This window comes from Haemaphysalis longicornis, unplaced genomic scaffold (genome assembly GCF_048455015.1).
Source record: "Haemaphysalis longicornis isolate Haplotype H1 unplaced genomic scaffold, Haemaphysalis longicornis Haplotype H1 scaffold_1, whole genome shotgun sequence".
Lineage (NCBI taxonomy): Eukaryota > Metazoa > Arthropoda > Arachnida > Ixodida > Ixodidae > Haemaphysalis > Haemaphysalis longicornis.
Window position 1 is genome coordinate 18982118 of NW_027526203.1, and position 23834 is coordinate 19005951.

The 23834-nt window shown below is 46.1% G+C and overlaps 1 protein-coding gene across 1 annotated transcript in view; it reads right to left on the bottom strand.

Moving 5' to 3' along the window:
• Positions 1-19473: 19473 nt before the first annotated feature.
• The window catches only part of LOC144163300 (scoloptoxin SSD976-like), a 64808-nt gene continuing 60447 nt past the window's right edge, over positions 19474-23834 (bottom strand). The window contains exon 6 of the mRNA XM_077694214.1: positions 19474-19769. Coding sequence (XP_077550340.1) covers positions 19670-19769 — 100 coding nt within the window. The 3' untranslated portion in view covers positions 19474-19669. The remainder of the gene's footprint in view (positions 19770-23834) is intronic.

Here is a 23834-nt window from a genome sequence, read left to right on the forward strand (position 1 = left end):
GCCGCCGCGTCAATTTAAAGCCGCTTATAAAGCGGCAGTTCAGGCGGCCTCGAGCACAAGCGGCCCGCAAAACACGCGGCCCACCGAAAACGCGGCCCGGCGTTTAAGCGGCCATATTGAGGGCCGCCTAACTAGAGGGCCACGTAAATCCCGGGCCATGTGTTCGGCGGGCCGCTAGCCGTAATTTTTCTACCGTAGCCGTAATTTTTCTATTAGCCCGTTAGGCTAATATATTCCCGCTTACGAGCGGCCCCCAAATCATACGGCCCCTCAAATAAGCGGCCTTGTTGCTTTTCATCAAAAAAAAGAAAAACAATCAATGCACTCAGCCAGGATCGGTTCTATCCGTTTTTTTTTCATTCGCATTGACAGGCCAACGCCAGCACCCCGTGGTGAATGCTCTAATATACGCTACGTTATACAAGACACACAAAGTATTCATAACCACATTCACGTAACCCTACGGGGAATCGAACCTGGGTCAACTACAACACATCAAGGGGCGATGAAGAGGCAGACATCATAACCACTGCGCCACGACCCACCGGCTGCTGGGTAGTGCAAGCGTGGGCTTATAAGTATTCTGCATGCTGTTGCGCGTCAAGCATGAGTCTTAAATAACACATTCGGCGGCGGGTGGCTTTCTTTAGACCACCGTTTTTGAATCGCTCTGCCAAAGAGGCATAATACTATATGGTTTGCGGGAATTTAAGTACACTGGTACGAGCGGAAACCTTTTGTCATGCTGTGTGCCCGTTCCAACAGTATGATGCGCCATGCGGGGATTTATTCAATCGATGCAAACGGAATTGATAACAGGTATTCTGCCTGGTTACCGAAAGTATTCTTGGCCATTGGTGGAAAGTGTCCCATATGACAATGCTTGCAAATAACTAACACGTAAGGCGCACTGTTGTACTGCAAATAAGAGCTGTCTCGTCACGAGTGGCAATTATACCAAGCATGAAATGGTGTACTAAATTTTTTCTGCTCGTCGTAGCTCTTCTGATGGTGCGGTTACATGCTTTGACCTTTGTTTTTGTAATAGGGGTGCGGTAGTAAAATACGCAGCTGGTAATGTAATGAAGTAATATTAAATCACCCACTCTACCTAACATTGTGTCGCGACGCCTGCAGAATTGCTGCATCGACGCCCAGGTAAAGAGCCGTTGGGAGGCCAGATACTGCGTTTTCTTTTATGGATCGTGAGCACACAACAAATATCTTAGCGTTTTCTCGCGCAGGCCAGATAAGCGCCCGGCCGTGTAACTTGTAACGTCCTGCATTTCCAGACAAATGCTGGTTTCGCGGAAGTTTCACCTTTATTCATTATAATATCGTAAATGAAGATCATTGGTCAAACAAAATTTTGAGAAACTAAAAATTAGGAAAAATATAAAACAATGACGAAAAATGGCGACCTGTAAAACGATTTGCATTTCCACAATAATGCAGATTTAGCTGAAATTACGCTTTTAATCGTTATCATAGCGTAGATGGAGATAATTGGTCGAACAGAATTATGAAAAACTAAAGAACAAGGACAGTAAAAAATACGGAAATGCTGAGCCTTGTTACGCCCTTCATTTACAAAAAATGCAGATTTGGCGCAAGTAAGTGATTGATAGGGTAAATGGAGATAATTGGATGGACCGGGCTTTGAAAAACCAATAAAATTGGCTCTAACAGACTTACACTCAAGAGAAGCGGCATAAAAACGCGGCGCATTAGCAGACAATTCTCGGAATTAGTGCACTTTTTTTAAGTGGCCTCGTTTCATTCGCGCTTCCGTTATTAACGAGTTATATTATTGTACGCCGAAGCGCAAGGTCGCGGTTCAGCATTTTCAATACTTTCAAGGCAGTTCACCAAAACCATAGCACTTGGGGATGAACGCACCCTAGAGCATCGAAAGTTTAAGCCGTATAAAACAATGCCACAAATAAATGGGTTGCAATGGATGCAATTTCCCTAAATCATTTTTAATTTGTGCCCTTCTGGAACATCTTCATGACCTGTTTTTATGCAATGAGGTTTTACCTTCATAATCTCAGTATATTGCAACCTGATTTATCAGGCCTCAATGCGCATACCACGAAAAAAAAACTCCCTTTATTTATAATGCCATGTTACAAGCAAAGCTGTAAAGCAAGTATCTGTATACCTAAAACCTATCCGGATCTTGAACTGATAGTTTATATGCATACAAGCTTGGGACACGAACAGAGAACTGAGTTGGGTAGGTAAATGTTAAGTATTTTGTCATTCTCGAATTCATGAGCATGCACAAGTGTGAGATGAAAACTACAAAATGACACCATGTCGAAGTAGCGATGTTTTCTTTTTATTTGATATCCAAAATAAAAATATGAACACAAACGACTTATACTGAAATAACAAATACAAATATTAGCAGATTGCCCTTATGAAACACACAAATGAAAATATTTTTGTGCAAGAGCAAATAACGGCCTGTCAAGATAAAATTATTGTTTTTATTTATAGAATTTTCAGCAGCTTGCTGTTTACAAAACAGGGAGGAAACTCGTCTTTTTTCAGGCTACTGACTGTATAACGCCCAACGTTTGGCCTAAAGCTGACGGGTATCTCATGTCCTTCATGCAATATAATACCAAACAAATAAAAAGTACATTCTCTGGGCTTCAATTATGGTCCAGGTACACCACTTCCGATGATGTAGATGGCCTTTGTAGAATCGCCCCAAGCAATCTTTGGGCCGGGAGCTGCTGCTTCTGGAATTTCGCATCACTGGAATCGAAACAGCGTTGTAAACACCTCAAAAACGTTGAGTCACGGGTTGCAATTTGTTGTGTTGGCACTGCGTGAAGAAACGGCAGGTGAATAAGTGACCAGGTACAAAAGGGTGGCGTTACTTATCGGCGGTAAAACAGTATACCCTGAAGGGGCGCAGCAGAAGTATTACAAACGCGTTAGCAGATATGCGAAAATATAAATCAGGTAAGTGCATCGCTGTAGTTTAGGCAATTATTTCTTTCTTACTGCTTGTAGATTCAAACGCACTCCAAAGGGATGTTTTCTTCATATACATAGGAAGGCCGAGCGCTTTTTCAGTGCAAAGGCGTGCGAGAAAACGTTGCCATAATTTTATATGACGGAGACACGTCAATTGCACGCCGAGAAGAAAGTCTGTTCGCTGTTACATACGGAGGGTAATGTGCCCTAGTTTATTTTTATGAAACAATTGGCACCAATAGTATGGCGCAAAACATTTTATTAAAGATGGAAGAAAATTGCTAGCAATATCTTTTGATACAGCATAGGTAAACTGCGCGCACCGAGCAACAGCCAGCTCATCTGTAACAACATTAGAAGCCACAACTTCGAGCGACCTCCACGCCGGCGACGCGCCGCGTGTGCGCTGCCAATGCTATCATGTTTCTCCAAACCGCGAGTTGACACTCCAGACAGACGACAGCTGTGGCGAACACAACAAGATCGGTGCTGGTGTTACTCATACATGTTGCTTCATATGAAAACTTTACCACTTAAACGCACCGTAATGAACTTTACAAATCGCCGCAGAAGCCAGACTACTCAACGCGCCAGAAAAGTCACGAGCCGAAACGATGACGCGAAAACCTAGTTATAAAAAAACGTTACATAACTTTTTGCTACGCCTACCGAAAATGGCAAGCAGTGGCCATGGAATATTGAAAAATACAAAATTCAAACTGGGTTTTATGTGCCTTGACCTGGACAATGAAATGCATGAAAAAATGCAATTTCTTTACGACACCACGGTACCCTTTACGGCAATGGAAGTGCATCACCTGTGCAAGCGTTTTCATTTTTCGCCTGGATCCCAAAACGGCCGTCGCACAGGGAAACCAAATCATCTCTATAAAGCCCTTCAAATATACCGTACAGCCCCGGGTATCGGAGAACGGTTTTGGCGCGGGCTTCTTACGACGACGAAGAAGGCATAATTTCATGGCCTTTACTAATTGTCTGCAAACACCTATTTTTTACAGTCTGCGCCCCCCACCCCTCGGAAAAAAAAAACAAGAAGTCCAGGGATCTATCCTTTCGTGTTCAACCGGGCTATGGCCGCAATACACACACGAGCTGGCTTGAAATGTCGTCGCTGTTCGGCTTGCGTGACCGGTGGGCCTAATATTCCCATCGCATTTGCAGTTGTTTCCACTGTTGCACGAACCTCGAAGCACACATTCGATGTCAGCGGAAGCGAACGTGGTCAAGGAAACGCTCGGAACTAAGTATGAACTACACAGAGCAGGAGTCAAAGCGCGGGACCCCAACTTGCTCCGCGGTCAAATTCCTCGCACGTGCGCGATAGAGACAAATCACCGTACGACAACTCGCCGCGCGCGAACTTTTTTCCACTCCTACTGCGCATGTGCGCGCGAGACATTTTTGAAGGTTTTTCGGCTTTCGCCGCGTCGTCGGGCGCGCGTCGTCGGCCACCGCAAAAGAAGCTCGTGGGCGATTGTGTGAGGAGGAATACGCGCATGCGCTGCAAGCCACACATATCGCTCGGAGCTTCACGATTGCCCCCCTTTTTTATTTTATTTCTGGCGTCAGGCTGTCTGCTAGTTTATAGCCGTGACACTGGCCGTTGGTGCAGCATATAAGCGTGATGCAACCACCTGAGGTTTTGTCACGGAAAAGAAACCTGTCAGGGCCTCTTATATCACGGTATTGAGACTGCCCACCGCATACAACTAGGACGCCATCCGGGACGCGACTAAGAGTGTAGTGTAGAGCACCAGCTCCGCTGATTCCTCAGTCTTCGCATCTGAATCGCGAAGGCGGCGGAATTTTTTGTCATAATCGGGTTTCAATGGAAAATGTAATATAGCAGGGGAAAAATGTTTCCCATAAAATGAATACATGATTAGAAAATTACTACAGTTGCCTCAAAATGACGGTGTAGAAATAATAGGAGCTGTGCGCAATGCTTACAGACGCACGCGCGTGCTTATTTTATCGTTGATTGAAATATTGAGCACGGTGGTCAGTACACTAAATCACGGCAAATCGGCTTAAGACGGGAGGGCTACGTCCACTAGCATGCGCTTAAAAAAATCAGGACAGACATCTAACATAATGCAGACTGCGCATAGGAGGATGCAAATGGAAAAGCAGAGGGGGACTCCCCAAGCGCCTACAAAACTAGCCCCATTAGACTGTAATTTTGGCAACGCTCTTGTAAAACGGCCTTCTAATCCCTCTCCCCTTCCTACAATGTTAATTTGCACCGCCTGGTCAGTTCGATTCAATTCAATTCAATGATGTTTTATTTTAAACACAAAAAACATTACACAATGATGCATACAGGAGGAGATGCCGAAGTCGGAGACTGCATTCAACTTTTATTTTTTCTGTATTTTGTGAACCTTGGCGAAATTAGGGCCGTTGATCGGAACATTCTGAAGGGGACGGCGGCCCTCTTGACCCGAAGGAGTAGCGAGTCAGCAAGGCCTTGAGGAGCACGACGCCAGAGATAGATGTCATGGCCGCCTCGCGGGGAAGACCCGTCTTCTCCGTGCGGAGACATCTTAACCGACTGCGGGCCATTCAATAAAGTTGTTCTCTCTCTCTCTCTCTCTTTCTCTCTCTCTCTCTCTCTCTCTCTCTCTCTCTCTCTCTCTCTCTCTTCAAAGCACGCAAGCAGACTTAAAGGGACCGAGAAACACTCTTCTAGGAAATTACGAAAGCCCTGTGATGCCTCAAGGAATCAATGAAGAAACGCATTGCCGTTGTAATTATTGCCCTACGTTCGGTATTAGGTATGTCACAGGCGATAAAAGTACCCCTCTACTTCCACAGATCGCTTCCTCCTCTCTCTTTGCTTTTTTGAAAGAGCTGGAAACACTGGGACTCTCCGATTTACCATCTCAAAATCACGGAGGATAGTCCGCATGTAGTCCGAAAATTCTCCATGCCGTAGGAATACATATGAAAAACGAATTCCGGATTGCTTCTCGGGAAGTCCGCGGTGAGACCGCGGTGAGTCCGACACGGTAAATGGAAGACTCAACTGTAAATAGTCACGTGACGTCAGGACGCTCCACATCCGGTCTGTGAATCCTGCCAACGCGGCCTGTGCGTTGATCCTGCATCTCAGGCACTATGTATCAAAGCTTGAAAGAACGGTAGCCCTTGCTCTGGCGGCCGCAACGAGTGGTTATAGTTTTCTTTAGGACCTAGGGTTGCCGAGTTATTCAACTTTTCGTCTGCCCGCCTACCCCACCCTTGGTCGCGTCCTACTCGTAACCGGTTTTTGGCCGGATGGTGCGGACGCTAATATTTGGACACTTGAGGTTTTTCTCCTTCCTAACTTACTGTCGGGGCCGGCGGAAGGGTCTTGGAACCTTTTTCAACTATTTATTAGTATCTACCGAGTACATTGATTACTTTTTTTTTCGACTTTTGCTCCACCGGCTTTGCCGGTTACGCTTCCGACGAGGACGGTTTGTTTACGTTGCAAATGAGCGTATAACTTTGCGAAAAATGCGTTTACCGAATTGTCTCAAGTGTCCAAACTATCGGAGCAATTTCGCGATCAAGCGATTATAACCTTTAAGAGGCCGTTATATCGCAGACATTCTAAGAGATAGAAGTGCCTGCCACAAGTACGGAAAAAATCTTGGCACAGTCGACTCTGAGAGTCCGATGAGTGGCAACCAGACGATCTTTCGGTAGAGCGTGCCTTGTTTTCACATTACGCCACTCGCTGGCTTTGCAACCAACGCATGGCGTTTCGTCATAGGCCGGATCGTAATAAGCTGTTTGGTCACATAGGATCATTCGTCATAGGTCAGTTTAACACTTAAGAAAGTTCGTCACAGGAACGCAAAAACAAGATGCGTGGCTTTTTTTAGACGTAAGTGGTGATGAGGCATCACTATAACTACTTTGCACAACTTTTCGCAGTACCGGTCCTCTTAGCGGCCGTCACGGCGATCCTAAACTGGCAGTAAGGCACGCCCCAAAAATGTTTGGCTTCCGGGGAACCCTTGCATGAATTATCCTGGTCCTGCAGTCCATACCGCACCCACCCGTTCCCCTTGCATTTCACATGAATGTCACGATAGCAGGCGCGCGCTCGTGTGACTAATTGGCAGTGACCGTAGCACTCCTTTTTCTTCACTTTTTTTCATTTTAGTTCCTCCCTCACTGGTAGACAAGTGCTCACAGCGTGCTCATTTTTCCCCTTTACTTGGAAAGCTTTTTTTGGGTGCACATAACTCACTCGAATTGTCCGAAAGGAGGATATAAAAACATGCAGCCCTATAGGAGGCATATCCGCCCCTCAAGCAGATAGCTGAGGGGGCGCCCTTTTGTTTATTTTGCCCAAGAGCTACTGCCAAGAATGGCGGACCTGCGCCCCGCGCATGCGCAGATGGCTGCTGGAGAAAGGTTCATCAAATAATTAGTTGCACCACTTGTATAAAACCACTAATAAGTGACACAAAATGGCCCATGTAAAATTTCCAAGAACGATAAGTCGCTTCTACCACTTTCCCTATTACGGGACCACTTAGAACCAGACGCCTGGCCCGTCTTCCTAGAACTTTGTTGGGCTACATCCCTGTCTCGCTTTTCTGTCTTGGGTTATTGAACTCGTATGTATAATCTTGTCTGAACACGCCACCCTACTTGCCCAATCTACCTTGCATTTTTTGTTGAACTTTATAAGATGTACGGCCCAAAGTACAAAAAAACCATATAAACCTGTGCCTCGGTTCTCTATTTCCAGTCGAAAAAAACTACACGTGGACATTCATTTTGTGCACTTGTGACGAACTTTCCTAAGTGAAAAACTGGCCTATGACAAATGATCCTACGTGACTGTAAGGTCCACTTATGAGATCAGCGACCAGGCGCCCGGGCTGCGCGTGAGAACCCGCAACTCTGTCTGGGGGCCCACCACGGTGGACTCTACACCGCAGCCGTCGCCAATTCGTCACGGCGCGCACGGGAGACGGATTGCCTGGCCCATCGGATACCACAGGGATAATCTCCCATTGAGAAAGCAGACGGCGCCGCCGGATTCCGAGAACTGTCGACGTAACTGACGCGCGAGGGTGGAGGAATTACCGGCGTCGAAGCGCGCGCCACGCGAGACACCATTAATTAACGCGCCCCGCGCAGCACAGTGCACCGTCGCCGCCTTTCGCTCTCACCCGCGGGGTCGCGCGCACCTGCTCGTGCGCGAGCGTGCCGTTGACCCAAAGATGGCAGCGCCTCATTGAATATTCCTTAGCGCGCTGAGTGACAGCTGTCTACGTGAATTTGGGCACTCCCTTACGCGTGTACGAACGCCACAGGGGCATTCCCGAGAGAGCGTGATCTCGAGGTGTTATAAGGCCGACCTTGGCCGTTAGAAATCGTTCTTGTCTGAGCGCCGAGCTGGGCAGTTCCCGGCGGGACAAGGAGTCTCGACCGTTGAAGCTAGGTTGGGATTTGTGAGACCCCTAGGTTAGAGGTTAACATTGCGTCGGAGGTTTAGGGTACAGCGCCGTACCGGGCAACTAGACGGATCTTGCGGCGAGACAGAGTCTCGGCCGTCGTTTCACGAGCGGTTTGTGTACGCTCCGAAAATAGGAGAGTTAGACGAAGTTGAGGAGCTCGAGTGATTTGTGCGCACTCGGAGATAGCGTCTAGCTGAAGTTTGAAGTTTTTCCTTTATTACTCACGTACCCAGTTTTCCTACTGTAAATAGCTTTAGGCTGCGAAGCAACTGACCACAGCGGCGGTCAGACTTGTGACGCAGCAGAGAGTGCTAAGAATCCCTGGATCCGGACCGGCCGCCAATGGAATCTGAACCTGCCAACGTTTAACGCGCGAACCTTATCTAGCGAAGCAAGTCTCGAGGTGTTGTTCGAGGAACTAGAGGGCATTAAATGGGATGTAATAGGGCTTAGCGAGGTTAGGAGAGCAGGCGAAGCCCTTACGGTGCTGAAAAATGGACACGTCCTATGTTACCGTGGTCTAGAGGACAGAAGAGAACTGGGAGTGGGATTTCTAGTCAATAAAAGCATCGCTGGCAACATAGACGAATACTATAGCATTAACGAACGGGCAGCAGGTGTTGTAATTAGGCTCAATAAGAGGTACAAGCTCAAGGTGGTACAGGGCTACGCGCCCACATCCAGCTATGACGACCTAGTAGGCGAACGCCTCTATGAAGATGTGGAATCGGCAATGGCTAAAGTAAAAACACAGTATACCGTAGTTATGGGGGACTTCAATGCTAAAGTAGGCAAGAATCAGGCTGGAGACAAGGCAGTTGGGAACTATGGTCTGGGCTGTAGAAATAGCAGGGGGACCTACTAGTTGAGTTTGCTGAACGGAATAACCTCCGCATAATGAATACCTTCTTCTGTAAACGGGAGAGTCGGAAGTGGACCTGGAGGAGCCCGAATGGGGAGCACAAAAATGAAAGAGACTTCATATTATGCGATAACCCTGGCGTCGTGCAGGATGTGGAAGTGCTCAGAAGGGTAAGGTGTAGTGACCACCGTATGGTAAGATCTCGAATTAGGCTAGATTTGAGGAGGGACCGTAACAAGCTAGTACGAAAGAAGCCGATAAACGAACTAACAGTAAGACGTAAAGTAGAAGAATTCAGGATCGCGCTGCAGAACTGATCTTCCGCCCTTAACGAGGAAGCCGAGCTTACGACACAGGAAGCCAGCGACAAGCTTACACGCATCATCACGGAGTGTGCAATAGAAGTCGGGGGCACTATGGCTAGACAGGATACTGGTAAACTTTCACAGGAGACGAAAGATCTAATCAGGAAACGGCAAACCATGAGAATCTCCACCGCAGCTGACAGAATAGAACTAGCCGAGCTCTCGAAGTTAATCAATAGGCGTAAGACAGCTGACATACGGAAGTATAATATGGAGAGGATCGAATACGCTGTAAAGAACGGAGGTAGCCTAAAAGCAGTGAAGAGACGTCTTGGCCTGGGGAAAAGTCAGATGTATGCACTTAAGGATAAGCAAGGCAATGTCATCACAAATAGAGATAAAATAGTCACAGTGGCCGAGGAGTTCTATAGGGATCTGTACAGTAGCCGGGACATACAGCATAATGCCGAACGAGACAGTAGTTCAGAGGAGATAGACATCCCACCAGTAACGACCGAAGAAGTAAGGAAGGCTTTGAAAGAAATGAAAGGGGGCAAAGCACCTGGTGAGGATCAGATAACAGCAGACCTCTTGAAGGATGGCGGAGAAATGTAACTTGAAAAACTGGCAAACCTGTATACGCAATGCCTAATGACCGCAATGGTACCGGAATCTTGGAAGAACGCGAACATCATCCTAATCCATAAGAAAGGCGACATGAAGGACTTGAAAAATTACAGGCCGATCAGCTTACTGTCAGTCGTCTACAAGGTATTTACCAAGGTAATCGCTAACCGAATCTCTGCAACCTTAGATTTCAGTCAGCCTAAAGAACAAGCAGGGTTCCGTAAAGGTTATTCAACAATGGACCATATTCACACGATCAGTCAGGTGATAGAGAAGTGCGCTGAGTATACTGAACCCCTATATATAGCCTTCATAGATTATGAGAAAGCATTTGACTATGTCGAAACCCTAGCAGTTATTCAGGCATTACGGAACCAGGGGGTAGATGAGCATTATGTAAGAATACTAGAGGATGTCTACAGTGGGTCTACAGCTACCATCATCCTCCATAGGGAGAGCAGTAAAATACCTATAAGGAAAGGTGTCAGACAAGGAGACACAATCTCTCCAATGTTATTCACAGCATGCTTACAAGAAGTATTCAGAACATTGGATTGGGAACAGGTGGGAGTAAGGGTTAATGGAGAATACCTCGGTAACCTCAGATTTGCTGATGACGTTGCCTTGCTAAGTAACTCGGGGGACGAATTGCAAAGCATGCTTTCCGCACTGGGCGAACAGAGTAGAACCGTGGGCCTGAAAATTAATATGCAGAAAACTAAAGTAATGATCAATAACCTCGGGACAGCACAGCAGTTTGAGATAGGTGGCGAGGCAGTGGAAGTGGTAAGGGAATATATCTACTTAGGCCATGTTGTGACCCCAGATCCCAACCATGAGGCAGAGATAATTAGAAGGATCAGAATGGGGTGGGGTGCATATGGCAGACATTCTCAGATAATGAATAGTAGCCTACCATTGTCGCTGAAGAAGAAAGTGTATGACAGCTGCATCTTACCGGTACTCACCTACGGGGCAGAAATTTGGAGGCTCACTAAGAGGGTTCAACTTAAATTGAGAACGACTCAGCGGGCAATGGAGCGGAAAATTATAGGTGTAACATTAACGGACAGGAAGAGAGCGGAGTGGGTCAGAGAGCAAACTGGTGTTAAAGACATATTAGTAGAAATTAAGAAGAAGAAATGGACGTGGGCAGGGCATGTAATGCGAAGGCAAGATAACCGCTGGTCATTAAGGGTAACAGAGTGGATCCCTAGAGAAGGCAAGCGTTGCAGGGGGCGGCAGAAAGTTAGATGGGCAGATGAGATCAAGAAGTTTGCGGGGATAAATTGGTCACAGTTGGCACAGGACCAAGGTAATTGGAGAATAATGGGGGAGGCCTTTGCCCTGCAGTGGGCGTAGATAGGCTGGTGATGATGATGATGATGATGAAATAGCTTTATATAAACTCTTCATTACATTTAATCAACCCCAACGCCTTGAGTTAGTCCAATCGACCGCCGTCTCCAAGAACTTCAACACCATCGTCCTGCCAGCCTCCTGCCAAATCGACCGGAGCCCGGGCGATTGGGTTCCTGATCGACACCGGACTTCGGGGAAACGAACAACAAACCATCTTTACTGTGACCAAACGGCCTATTACGAACCGGCCTATGACGAAACGCCATGTGACGAACGGGCCGTATCGCGCAACCAACGACGCAGCACGGGTAATTCATGTCGGTGCAGCGGGCGCGTAGCGCTCGTTTCGGAACTTCGATGCTGAATCGGAGACCGCGCGGCGGCAAGCGGCGGTAGTAGGAAACCCCGCACACGAATGGAGACCGGAAACGCACCATCGTGACGTTGCGTGCGGTGTGACGTCGTTCGAAAACGAACAGCATCGAAGGGTATGGAGGGCTTTCAAATGACGTAGCCAGCGCGGACTGTGGAGTCAGCTTCGTCGGCTGAGAAAGGCTATGTTTAAATATTGCTTACAAATTATACGTAAAACGTAAGGGGCTCAAGCTTGCCTCAAATGGTCCCCATAATCCGTTCTATCAGCTGAATGCATTTGATTGCCACGTTTGAAACGTGTTTCTAGGCAACTTCGAGTGCAAGCGGACTTTTTTTTTTGTGAGGAGTGTAATCAGAGATGGACCTTTATTAAGATCCTGCGCAATAATAGGAATGTACACACAAAGTTTAAAAACTGTAGGTCCAGCACTTTCGGGCTGGGCAATGATATCTCATCCTACCCGTCTTCACTTTCTTAGGAGGGTAAATTCCAAGATCCCGCTGGCTCGTTTGTGGGTTTATTAGAACAAAATACTCAAGTAGGTCTTTGTAATCAAAAGCCAATTGGGCATATCAACTGGGTGAACACATATTGAGTAATCCGTGAAAACACGTAATCTACCCCAAACCCTCATATTGCTGGTTAGGGGAAAACACTGTAAAACACCTTTAAGACATTCGTATAGGTTGCCGATATCAGCAAACACGAGTTCGATGTCTGAACGGACCGGCGATAAAATTCGGTCTGTCGTCGGTGCTTACTTCTCTTAATAGAAATCCCATTGCGCCGAAACCCACACTGGCCGTTCACATGAGCAGGACGGGCTATTTCAGCTATCCTAGCCCCCAGAGAAAAAATAAAAAGGATAACGCTCCTTCTCGCCTCCCGCCTGCTTTTTTAACGTCGCATTTATTTTCCGCAGAGGTGAACAAACGGCGTCCCATGGTGCGTAAAAGGAACTTCACTCCAGACTGAGACGTCGCCTGGTTCGCTGTCAACAGCACCAGCAGTGCTGTCATGACGGTGTGCTTCACGGGAGGTGTAGGTAAAGGAGCACACACGGAAAGGCGATCGGCGATAAAGCCCGCTACTGGAAATGTGAATTCTTTTTCTTATAGTTTTCATTTCCCGCGTTAACCGAATACGTCACCGCGGGAAGTTTGAAATCTTGAAGGCTAGATGCCACATGGTGCCAACCAGCTGAACTAGAAGCTTCCTGTCCCAGATTTCGGGATATGCGCGAAAAATTAGTTATACAGTTTCCTTAAATGAGCCATGGAGACAAAATACAGGTTTGTTTTATTCGAAAGATTTCGTGTTTTATAGTGCCTCCAACGCTTGTCCGGATACAAACGATGCTTTATTCCCTGAGAACCTAGTCAATTGAAGTTGGAATTTTGCTTTTCCCGCTAAATCGTGTTTTTTTGGTCTGCAATAATATCACAGGAACCGAGCGCTCTGCTGCCTAAGGTGCCTTGAATCACACGTCCGCTTTAGAAGGTCGAGACGCATATACGCTTTCGCCGCCATTTTGGGTCACTCGCTCGCCGCCGAAGCAAGTCATTGTATAAAAACCGCGCTAAAAGTATCGCCGCAACGTGGTTTACTGGCGAATCTTGAATCGTGTTATCTGTTTCGCATTGTACCCTACTGCGCGCGTTTTCTCACGTTACCGAACCTAGATGGCGCCACTATAACGTGGCACGCTGTTTTCTGCCTTTGGTTTCTTTTCGTGAAACATACTGCTCGCTCGGTAAGTATGGTCACGTAAGACACCGTTGCTTGCGTCAATCGGCCAGTGTCTTCTGAGACAACTCCGAAGCCCCGCAGTGCTGCGCAGCTAAACCAAGCATAGTGCGCGCAGTACGAACAGCAGTACGCATCGGTACTTCTATGTTTACATGTGCTTTCGTAACTTCCACTGTTTGGGACGGAAAGTTGGGCTAGTTGGTTAGACGATAATGGGTGCATTTTACTAGCGCAAAAGACAGACCACACGAGTAAGTAAAACACAGGACGAACGTTCGTCTTGTGTTTTTCTTACTCGTGTGGTCCGTCTTTTGCGCTAGTAAAATGCACCCTTTTCCACTGTTTGTCCCACTATTCTTATTGCTTTAAAAATATTATGCCCTAAATTTAAGCACAAATAGCTCGTTCTGCAAGCTTACAAGGTCAGCCTAATTTGCGTTTTCTTTTGCCGGCCTCCGACCATCGCAGAGCAGGCTGGTATGATATCATAGGTTCTGTTGCGGGAAATGAGCGAGTGGTTCGAATGGCCCTTCTATTTTTTTTTCTAATTATACAGCTTATTTGAGCGAAGTTTACGTTAAAACTGGTGTCAGTATGATTGTAACGAGGCTATCTTTTGAATGAACCTAACTTGGGTTTTATTTCCATGGCTCCATTAAACCTATCAGCGGTACGTGCACGTAATCTCGTTGAAAGTCGTTGAGCATGCCCGCCTTCGCATTCAGCCCGTCGCTACCTACGACGTGGTGTGCGCAGTGGCTACTGTTACGTTCCCGCAGGTTTACGGAAAGGGTTGTAACACTTTTTACTGTGTGAACTCGTTGCGGAGATGCGTTATGCATTGTCCTTGAGGTGAAATGTAGGAACGGTGTCGCGAAACGTGTAAGAAGCCGTAAGGTGCTTTTTAGGTAGGGGTGATTTCACGACACCAGAGAGGACGCGGCCGTAGTGTTTAGGCCGAGGTGCCCTGTAGTGTGGCTCATGCCGGCGAACGCGAGGAAGTAAACGTATTTTGAAGACGTGAGCATGATGCGTGTACTAATATATATGCTTGCTGTATGCGCTTGTAGACGCACGTATCCGTCAATACCCACCGCGGTGGCTCAGTGGCTAATACCCGTGCTACATGAGCGTTTGGAAGGACATTTCAGTCGAATGGCCTTCGAAATTTCAAATGCCATTCGAACTGGAAAGAGTTCTGTCGATCTCACGACCATTTTCAAAGGCATTTGAAAGCTTCCGCGTTCGCCCGCCATGTTTTGGTGTCGGCACTGCTGCCATGTTTCGTTCTTGACGAAAATTTAATTTTAGAGTGAAAATGGGCAAAAAAGTTATTACTGATGAAATTGATAACGATCTACAAGCGCGCACAAAACATGCATAAGACAGCCAGTTTCTTTTTGTCATTTTTCGCACCGCCGGGGTTGAGAGTACCAAGTTACATCGTAATCGTACAGCGAGTGACAGAGAACGAAAACAATTAAAAAAATGAAGATCGTGCACTTCAAACACCAAGTTTTACTGGTAACTAATTGTTTTTGTTATTACGGCTTGCAGAAACTGATCCCGAGGGTACGACCGTTCGTGTTTAAAAGGCCTTTGAGACTCTCAAAGGCCAGTTATCGTGCTCCTTTGACTCAAATGCCACTTTAATCAAATGCCTTTAATAAATGTCGTGTAGCAGCTCAAAGGTGTCACTTGAGTCAAATGACATTCGACTGGAAAGCCTTCGAAACGCTCGTGTAGCAGGGGTATAAAACGTAGTGCTGCTGAGCCCAAGGACGCGGGTTAGACTTTCGGCAGAAGCGGCCGCTTTTATGACCGAAGTGAAAAGACAAAACACCCGTGTGTACGACATTTTATACGCACGTTAACGATACCCAGGTGGTCAGAATTCATCTGGCGCCCTCTACAAGTTTGCATGCTGCTACATTAACTGTAGATTCGAGCCAACCAAAATAGTTCAAAAGCAGGCTGAAATTCTTTTTGTGTGTCAAATAATGTAGCCATATACAGGACAAAATAAACCATGAAGTTTGAATTTACATGTATTTGACTTCTTTAAGGTGGCTCCAAAAAGAAACATGTAATTGTTGCTTTTGGTTTTTCAGGTGCTGACCGAGTTGGGGAAACTTTTGATCCTAGAAGTTCCTGGCTCGAAGCGCGATGGGCTTATGAAAGGTTGTACTTACATTGGAGGTTATAAAGCGTTAAAGAAATTTCAAGCTTTGCCACATCGTCTCATATTTTTGGTATTTGCATGCCATACTTTGCAACATCCAATCTGCAGTGTGCTAGATGTATTTCATTCAGTATATTTATTAGCAGCCTGCTTAACCGTTCAGTACTTCAATTTTTCAAGCTCGCTCTTTGTTCTTTAGCGAACATTGTTGGAAGTTTTGTCTTTAGCAATTTAATGGAAATATCCCAAACATACTCTGTATAGATTCATAAAGCTTAATAGTGTAGGCTTCAGCTTTCTAGTAAACTTCAGAACCAGTACTTGCAGTAAACTTCAGTACTTTATTGATAACATGCATTGAAGTACTACTCCAGCTTTAAGAACACTCGATACAAAAGCCCCTTCTGTAGCTTGTCTTGGCAAAACCCTAATTATAAATGCTTGTACCACGCACTGTGTGGACCGACAACTTCACACTCTATTCATATTTTTCTTGGCAAGAGTGGGAGAAGTGATGTGAGCAGTAGCTTAATACAGTGGAAAGTTGCGAGCTTATTATAGTAACCGCTTTTCAATACGAAACCACGTGTACACTGCGGGCTGTCATGTTGAAGCATCCTGTTCACCGCGGCGGTAACTGCCTACTACAACTTATTTATATTTATGTTGACACAACAGCCAGCAGTCTATACATGGTCCTTATTGAAAAGTCGTGACGATAAGCTTGCAACTTTCCACTGTATTATGCTTCTGTAACATCACTGTTTGCACTCTTGGCAAGACAAATATGACTATGGTGTGGAGTTGTCTGTCTACAGAGTGCATGGTGCAAGCATTTATAATTAGGATTGTGCCAAAAGCTACAGAAGGGCCTTGTGTGTCAAGTATTCTTAAAGCTGGGGTAGTGATTCAAGGCATGTTATCAATAAAGCACCGGGGTTTACAGCAAGTACAAGTTCTACCTGATTAGAAAAATTTAGGACTAGAAACGGACGTCCGGCGGACATCCCATATCCGCATTTTGTTATCCCCTGGACGTCCTCTGTACCTTTCGGTTTGGAAATGTCCGATTCTGAACATCCGCCGGATGTCGGAAAATCCGGCTTGGACGTCTGTCGGAGGGTAGTAAGATGAGCAATTCCTTTGCTCATCCCACGGATGTCCAGAAAACGTCCGCCGGCTTTCTGCGGATGTCTGACGGACGTACAAATGTTAGACACTGAATGTCGGACGGATGTTCGGTGCACGTCTGTGGTCTAATGGGTGGGAACCTCAACAGTGATGGAACTGCGTTCTCGCGCAATCTAGGCCGTTGCAGGCTACCCCAAAACATTGAGGGCTTGAAGCGTTCTGAGCAAAGCCTGAGCAGGCTTTTGGACCCAGGTTTATTGCTGCAGTGCTTGGACACATTTCTGCAGATCTGCAGCACTCGGTGGCGACCTGGTTGCATATTAAGGTATTGAGAGGGCCAAACAAAAATGCTTGCCAAAATTGGGTTTAAAATTGACCCCAAAAAATATCGCTGATGCCTTTTTCGTAGGAATCGGCAAAACACGAAAGTGAAATGAACCTTCACAGGAGCATTGGAAATGTTTATTGTGCATCCATATGAACTTGCACATCACTATCTATATTAAGTCAGTATGACACCGTTAGACCCATAAACGTTAGACACTGAATTCCACGCGCCGGCACACTGCATAAATCTGACTGAAACCAAGGGCCCTAGGAAACCGTGCGAACGAAACCGAACCGAAATCGGAACCGAAAGCAGTAGGTGGCGGAGGATGCCTCAATTAACCCGCGTCCTAAGTGCACGAAGACGCTGCAATCGACGGGCCAACTGTCGGCGCTTATTAGTGCCATTAAGAACTACTTCGCTTTGCCCCTCCTACGCGGCAGCAGCATCTGAGTAAAGAAGGTAGTGGGAAAGATATAAGGTGCGTTCGATAACCTACTTGCCCTTGAGTCCATAGCACAGTTATGCATAGCGCTATGTACCTCCCGTTGCGGCGATGGTGTAGGTGGTTCGAATCCATTTGGAGCCGCTTCAATGGAACTTTTTCTAGTGATGTCAGTTCCATGGCGGATATGACGCCGGTGGTGATGTCAGTTCCGTGGCGAATAAGACGCCGGTGAGAACTTGGTGCACCCGGGCATAAAACACTTTCGTGTGAAAATTAAACAGGGCAAGGCTGATATAAAAGGGGGATTCGATCTCGAGATGAACGAAAAGCCCCAAATCACTCCACTTGGTAATGGCGGACTCCTGCCTTTGAAGAGTATCTACCCACACGAACTGTGTGTTCTCGAGGAACCTAAACTACTTCATTACCAATTAAATTCGCCGAGGCAGTTCATGCTAACATAGCCATAATGCTAACATAGCCATAGCCATAAGTACAAACCTACACGGAAGGTACTTTTTGTGGGAGTAGAATTCGCTTCACGGTTATTGTTTGCAGTAGCAGTAGATATGTCTACAGCGCCCTGAAATCTTCTCTGAGCAGCTAATATGCCGCCATGAAAGTTGTAGCAGATGATCTGTGCACAGGTTCACCGCGAAGGCAATGATTTTAGAGGTACGTGCATAAATAACATGTAAGCTTTTCAAACAATTCATTATTTGAAATACTGGAAAAATAAGAGTCTTGAATGAGTTTCTCCCAAAATTTTACATTGTTTTTAACTAGCAGGTTGGTCTGCAGAATATCATACACAACAATTATGGCAGACTCTCAGTCAAAGGAATATACTTTAATTCTATTTTCTAGCGGTAAAACATGGAGTTTTTGTCATACTTGTATAATTGTATACACGCTACTCTGTGTTTTTGTGGCAATGTATTTGAATTTAAGGCCAGTAAAATGTTTTAATCTAACCATACGATGACGCTAAGGCGAGCCTGCGGTTAATGGAGGCCCATCACAGCACAGACGGCCTCGATGTGAGGCGCATAAACCCTAGTGCCAGATTGAATTCTGGTGTATATAGTAATAAACTTTATGGCACGGACGATGCAAGACAAGAGAAGAGTCGACGTAAGGAAGGCAAAAGCTCGTTTTGTCTTTCTTGTCTGCCATGTCCCCGTTTCCTAGGGGCCATGCAGTGTGCCTACTTTTTCTCCGTCGGTCACTTGATGATACTTTTATGTCTCACCCAAGAGAAAGAATGGCAAATTAAGGCGATTTAGTGCTGTGTAGCATATAAAATAATGGCGAAATCTTGTGGCCACTTTCATGCGAGCTACGTCTCTTATTTCCAACCTCAGAATTCTCTTACCGTGCTGCGAGTGAGTGAAAGCTAAAAATACCTTCCTACACCAGTTTATAGTTACACGCGTAAAAAGCAATAAAAATATTTCCGCCGCAGAAATCTGGAGTGGTAATATCGATGCGTAGCTGAGATCCACAGGACCCTTGTGTAAGCCTTGACATCAGTCCGAGTGCCTCTGCATTGTTATGATTCCAATAACGTAAGCTCAGTGGGCAGTGTATTTGGGCAGGAAATATGAAAGACAAATACACTTTTCTTTTTCACTGGAGGCTGTTTAAGACACCACACCGGTAAAAGCAAAGTATGCTACAGTCGTAGACCCCATCTGAATTTAGTCAAACAGACAAGATGTGAGCAGTGGTAAGACAAAGGTGCTCCGTGCAAACTCCACCGGTGCGGAAGCCATAAACGGGACGCGTGCATTGGTTCTGATTCCCATGGTGACTCGCATCAGAAGCAGAGCCACAGAACAAAAGCTACGGCGGCCAATGCAGCTTTCCAGTTCCAATCACTCGTCTCCAGTTGTTCCTCAACCCCCGTTTCATGAAGCCTGCGTGAAAAAAAAAAGAAATAACGTTCTGAAGTGGTGACATAAAAGTGCACATTGAGGAAATAATATTTAAGTGAATATTATGCACGCCAAACAAATAAAGAAAGCATGATAGCGAATAATAATTTGCGCGCTGGAGATTTCAATGACGCTTCTCCACTACACCGGCCTTGCTCTTCCTTCTACTGAAGAAGCGGAAGAAATATCGTTACAAACTAGTTACACCCCCTGGTGAACTCTCCATCATTCCTTCATGCACACGACCAGAAGAAGTATTCATCCGCCTTGTCACTTCACCAACATTCCTTCTTGCGCATGTCCCGAGGATGCATTTATTAACAAGGTATGCGTAACCACACATATCGTCCAGAAATTCACGAAGGACCAACTTCCTAACCACCGCAATGTCACATCGGCAACTAGAGCACGAAGGCAGTTTACACACTTAGTATGACCATGGCCATTGACACATTGATCCAAACATAATACACCATGAATCATCTACAGAACTTATCAAGATTTTATTGCGAAATATTTCCAATTTTCATATGCGTATTTTCTAACGCAAGAAGACGATGAGGACACAGCAGAAGGATGCTGACGGGGCAGACGCATTCCTGTGTGTTCTCATTTTGTTTGCTTTAGAAAATATGCATAAGTTATCGCAGTTCGAACGTGCCCAACTGTCCTCTCCAGTTTGCAGTCGAATTTGTCTGATGTGAGCAGCCTGACGAAGAACGACACCGGCGAAGACTTCAATCCATTTGTAAACAACAGACCATGATGGGCTTGACGTTAATTCAACACCCGTATTCCTTACTCTAACCCCTTTCCTCGCAAAGAGCTTTTAGATGCGACTGCATCCCATTCAATCGCCTGGTCCCTCCATACGGCGTTGTTGTTGTCCGTCCACACCCCTCCCCCATTCTCCTCGCCGCGCGAGCTGCGGTCTCCGCCGCTCACCCCCTCTCCTCTCCGATAGCGAACACTCTCTCGCGAGGGTCATTGGATTAGCTTGGCTTGGCTTGGCTTGGCTTGGCTTGGATTGGATGAAAGTGGATTTTGTTGCGTCATAGCCGCGCCACGTTGCGTCATAGCCGCGGCAGGGGGTTCACGGCACATTTCACGCGATGGGAGAATCAACCTAACGGAAACAACAACGGAACCCCCTATGCGTCGCAACTACACAGGGGTTCCCGCGAGGGGAGGTGGGAGTAATTTTTCCCCTACTTTTATAAAAAAAAAGCTTTCCTCCTCTCCTTCCACAGACTCATACAGACGGTCAGTGTCGCACATGAATCACCATCTCTTTCCCGCTCGTTATATCAATCCGAGTGCCTCTAGACACCCTGTCTTTTTCTGATGGGGCCGAAAATTAAATGTTTGACTCTGCACGCAAACAAAGAAACCTACGCGATAAGCATCTTGCCAGAGTCGTTTATTTATTTTTTGCGAATGCCGCACGTGCGTATAAGCTATGTGTTAGGAGAAAGCTTTTGTACTATTTCGCGTTAGCGGACCGGAAGCAGTTCTGTATTCCTAACACATGACCCTTCAAACTCTCCCAGGAACTGATTGACCTTGGTATTGCACAATGCCTCGTGTTTATGGCATAAGTTGGCGTTGGTTACGGTTTTTCACCCGATGATTTGGCACCAAATGAACTTGATTTACCTGCTTCCAGTTACAAATCACATGAAGCATGGGAGCTATTCTGATGCTTCCAGGCTCGGATTAGCATATAAAACTCCGACACAAAACTGAAGAATTTCGCTCCTGTCAGGAAAAGCAGTTGTGACAGAGAGGTGAAGCACGCCCCGCACGCGTGCCCGACATGTCCATCTTTAACATTCGAAGAAAGGTTGCTTGTTACGACGATGTCCCGTAGCGGATAGGGGGTGTCCAGAGGACAGGAGCGTAGAGAGCGCTCACAACGCATTATTTCCATCCACCCGTGGGAGAAGTCCTTTCTGGACGCTCTAATGGCTAATGCACGCAGGCAATAATTGGGCCGTCGGGTGCTGTTGTGCACCTTAATACACGTCCGTCTTATAGGGGCCATGAACACAAAATGGACGAATGGTTCACTCGAAAGACTACCATGTCTGTATAACGCTGACATCACTTTTAGCGCAGACTTCACTAAAATAAGCAGTATAATAAGGAAAACACAGAATAGGCCAGTCATGCGACACCCTAGGTACGGAGGCCGGCAAAAGGCAACGCACACAAAGAGGGATTATAAGCTTTCAGAACAAGCTATTTGCGCCTAAATGTAGTGCACATTCTTTTTATAGCTGTAAAAAGTGATGGTGGAAACAAGGAAAGTTACGAACCAACATGCAAACAAAGACGTACAAATGCGTACGGCGGGCACTATAGCGGGCGAAGCTGCACAGCCATCGGGCGTAGCTGGGTCTGTCTGTCACGACACTGGCCAACTGGCTTAAGCGACATCGCGACGTGCCTGATCCTGTTAGTCGAGCATATCCAAATTTTCACGAACGATTACTATCAAATGTAACCAATGTAAGGCAGGTAAATATCCCATCAGAAAGAGAACAACTTCGGCAGCCTTTTGGAGTGGTATCGTCCGGCAATCTATGAAAGCAGCCGGCAAACAATGCAACAAAAAGACGTTTTGCCGTTCCCAGCAGCTTTAATCAGCATACCAACGTTCGTAGGCATTTTACCTGAATACGTCATTCTGACGTCACGAACCAAACGACTGAGTGGGAGCAATAAAATTTGATCTGAAAATGTTTATTTTTCACTGAATAAAGCATCATTTGCTGCAGGACTAGCTTAATGGGCACTATGAAACAGTCTTCCGAATAATAATAATAATGGTGATGATGCTGGTTCAAGTTTAATGACACGAGGCCAACTAGAGCAAAGAGCGCAAAAAAAGCCATTTAATAAATGATGGCACTGCAAATTCTAAAACCCTCAAGTAAAAGTAAAACTGATACGCACCGCAACAAAATGAAGATGCCTGGTGTATAGGGCCAGGATGATTCTGTGTGATGTGACAAGAGCTGTAGAAATTTTACCTGTGCTAAAATTTTAACAACTGAACAGAAAACATTGGTTTGTCGGCTAAAAAGTGTCATGGATTCAGTGGAATGTGTTGTCTGTAAAGTTCCGGGAAATGTTTCTGTCTTGCTGAGTAAAGTGCCTTGCATGTAATCAATGTGTGAACTATAGATAGACCCTCCACACACCTGCTACACAGGGTTCTTGCAGATAAAGTGAGCAGTTCGGAGTGTATCTCGTGGGTGTCGCCAATTCGTAATCTAGCCAAGGCCACTTCACTGTGTCCGTGCCTGTTTAAGTGGTGCATGGTCCCAAGTGAGGTTTTATTACATGCAGTTTGTTGTCTGCCTGTTCACTAAAATCCGCTGGCTAAGTTTCCCGATGGTGTTGTCTGATGTGTGGTTTGTGGTCGGGTGGAGAGTGCTGTTGTTATGTCTACTGTACTTGTAAGTGCGGCAGTAGCGGCCAGTGCACCCGCTACCTCGTTGCCAGCAATCGCAGCGTTGCCTGGAACTCAGCACAGGACAAAATTAAGTTAATAGGGATATAAGCTCATAATGGTACTGAAATCAAGACTGACAACATGGTTATTGGAAGGCTTTTGACAAGACAACGCCCTCAACACTCAGGGAGTCTGTATAAACTACGCATTGTGGAATGGTAGTTTGGAAGTGATTAGCAGAAAGAAAACTAAGCTAAGCCACTGCCGCGATACTTACATTCAAACGTTTACTAACATTAAAGCAGGGTCTGTGCGCAGCACAGGACACAGTGGCAGTTTCTGAGGCATGTATGTAAAATTGAGCACACTTGTCTGTGCGGTATTGCCGGCACTTCTGGGCACTCCGTTTTTGTTGATATGTATAAAAGGTACGTCCCATGATATATAGAAAAGATGTCATGGGGCTATACAACTCATGACAGACGTTTTTATGGTATCTAAAAAGGAGACAGAGTTCCAACGCTTCCTCTCTAGCCCTGTATGAGAAGGGGGCAGAAATAGATTGGTAGTTTTCAAGAAGCTGGGAT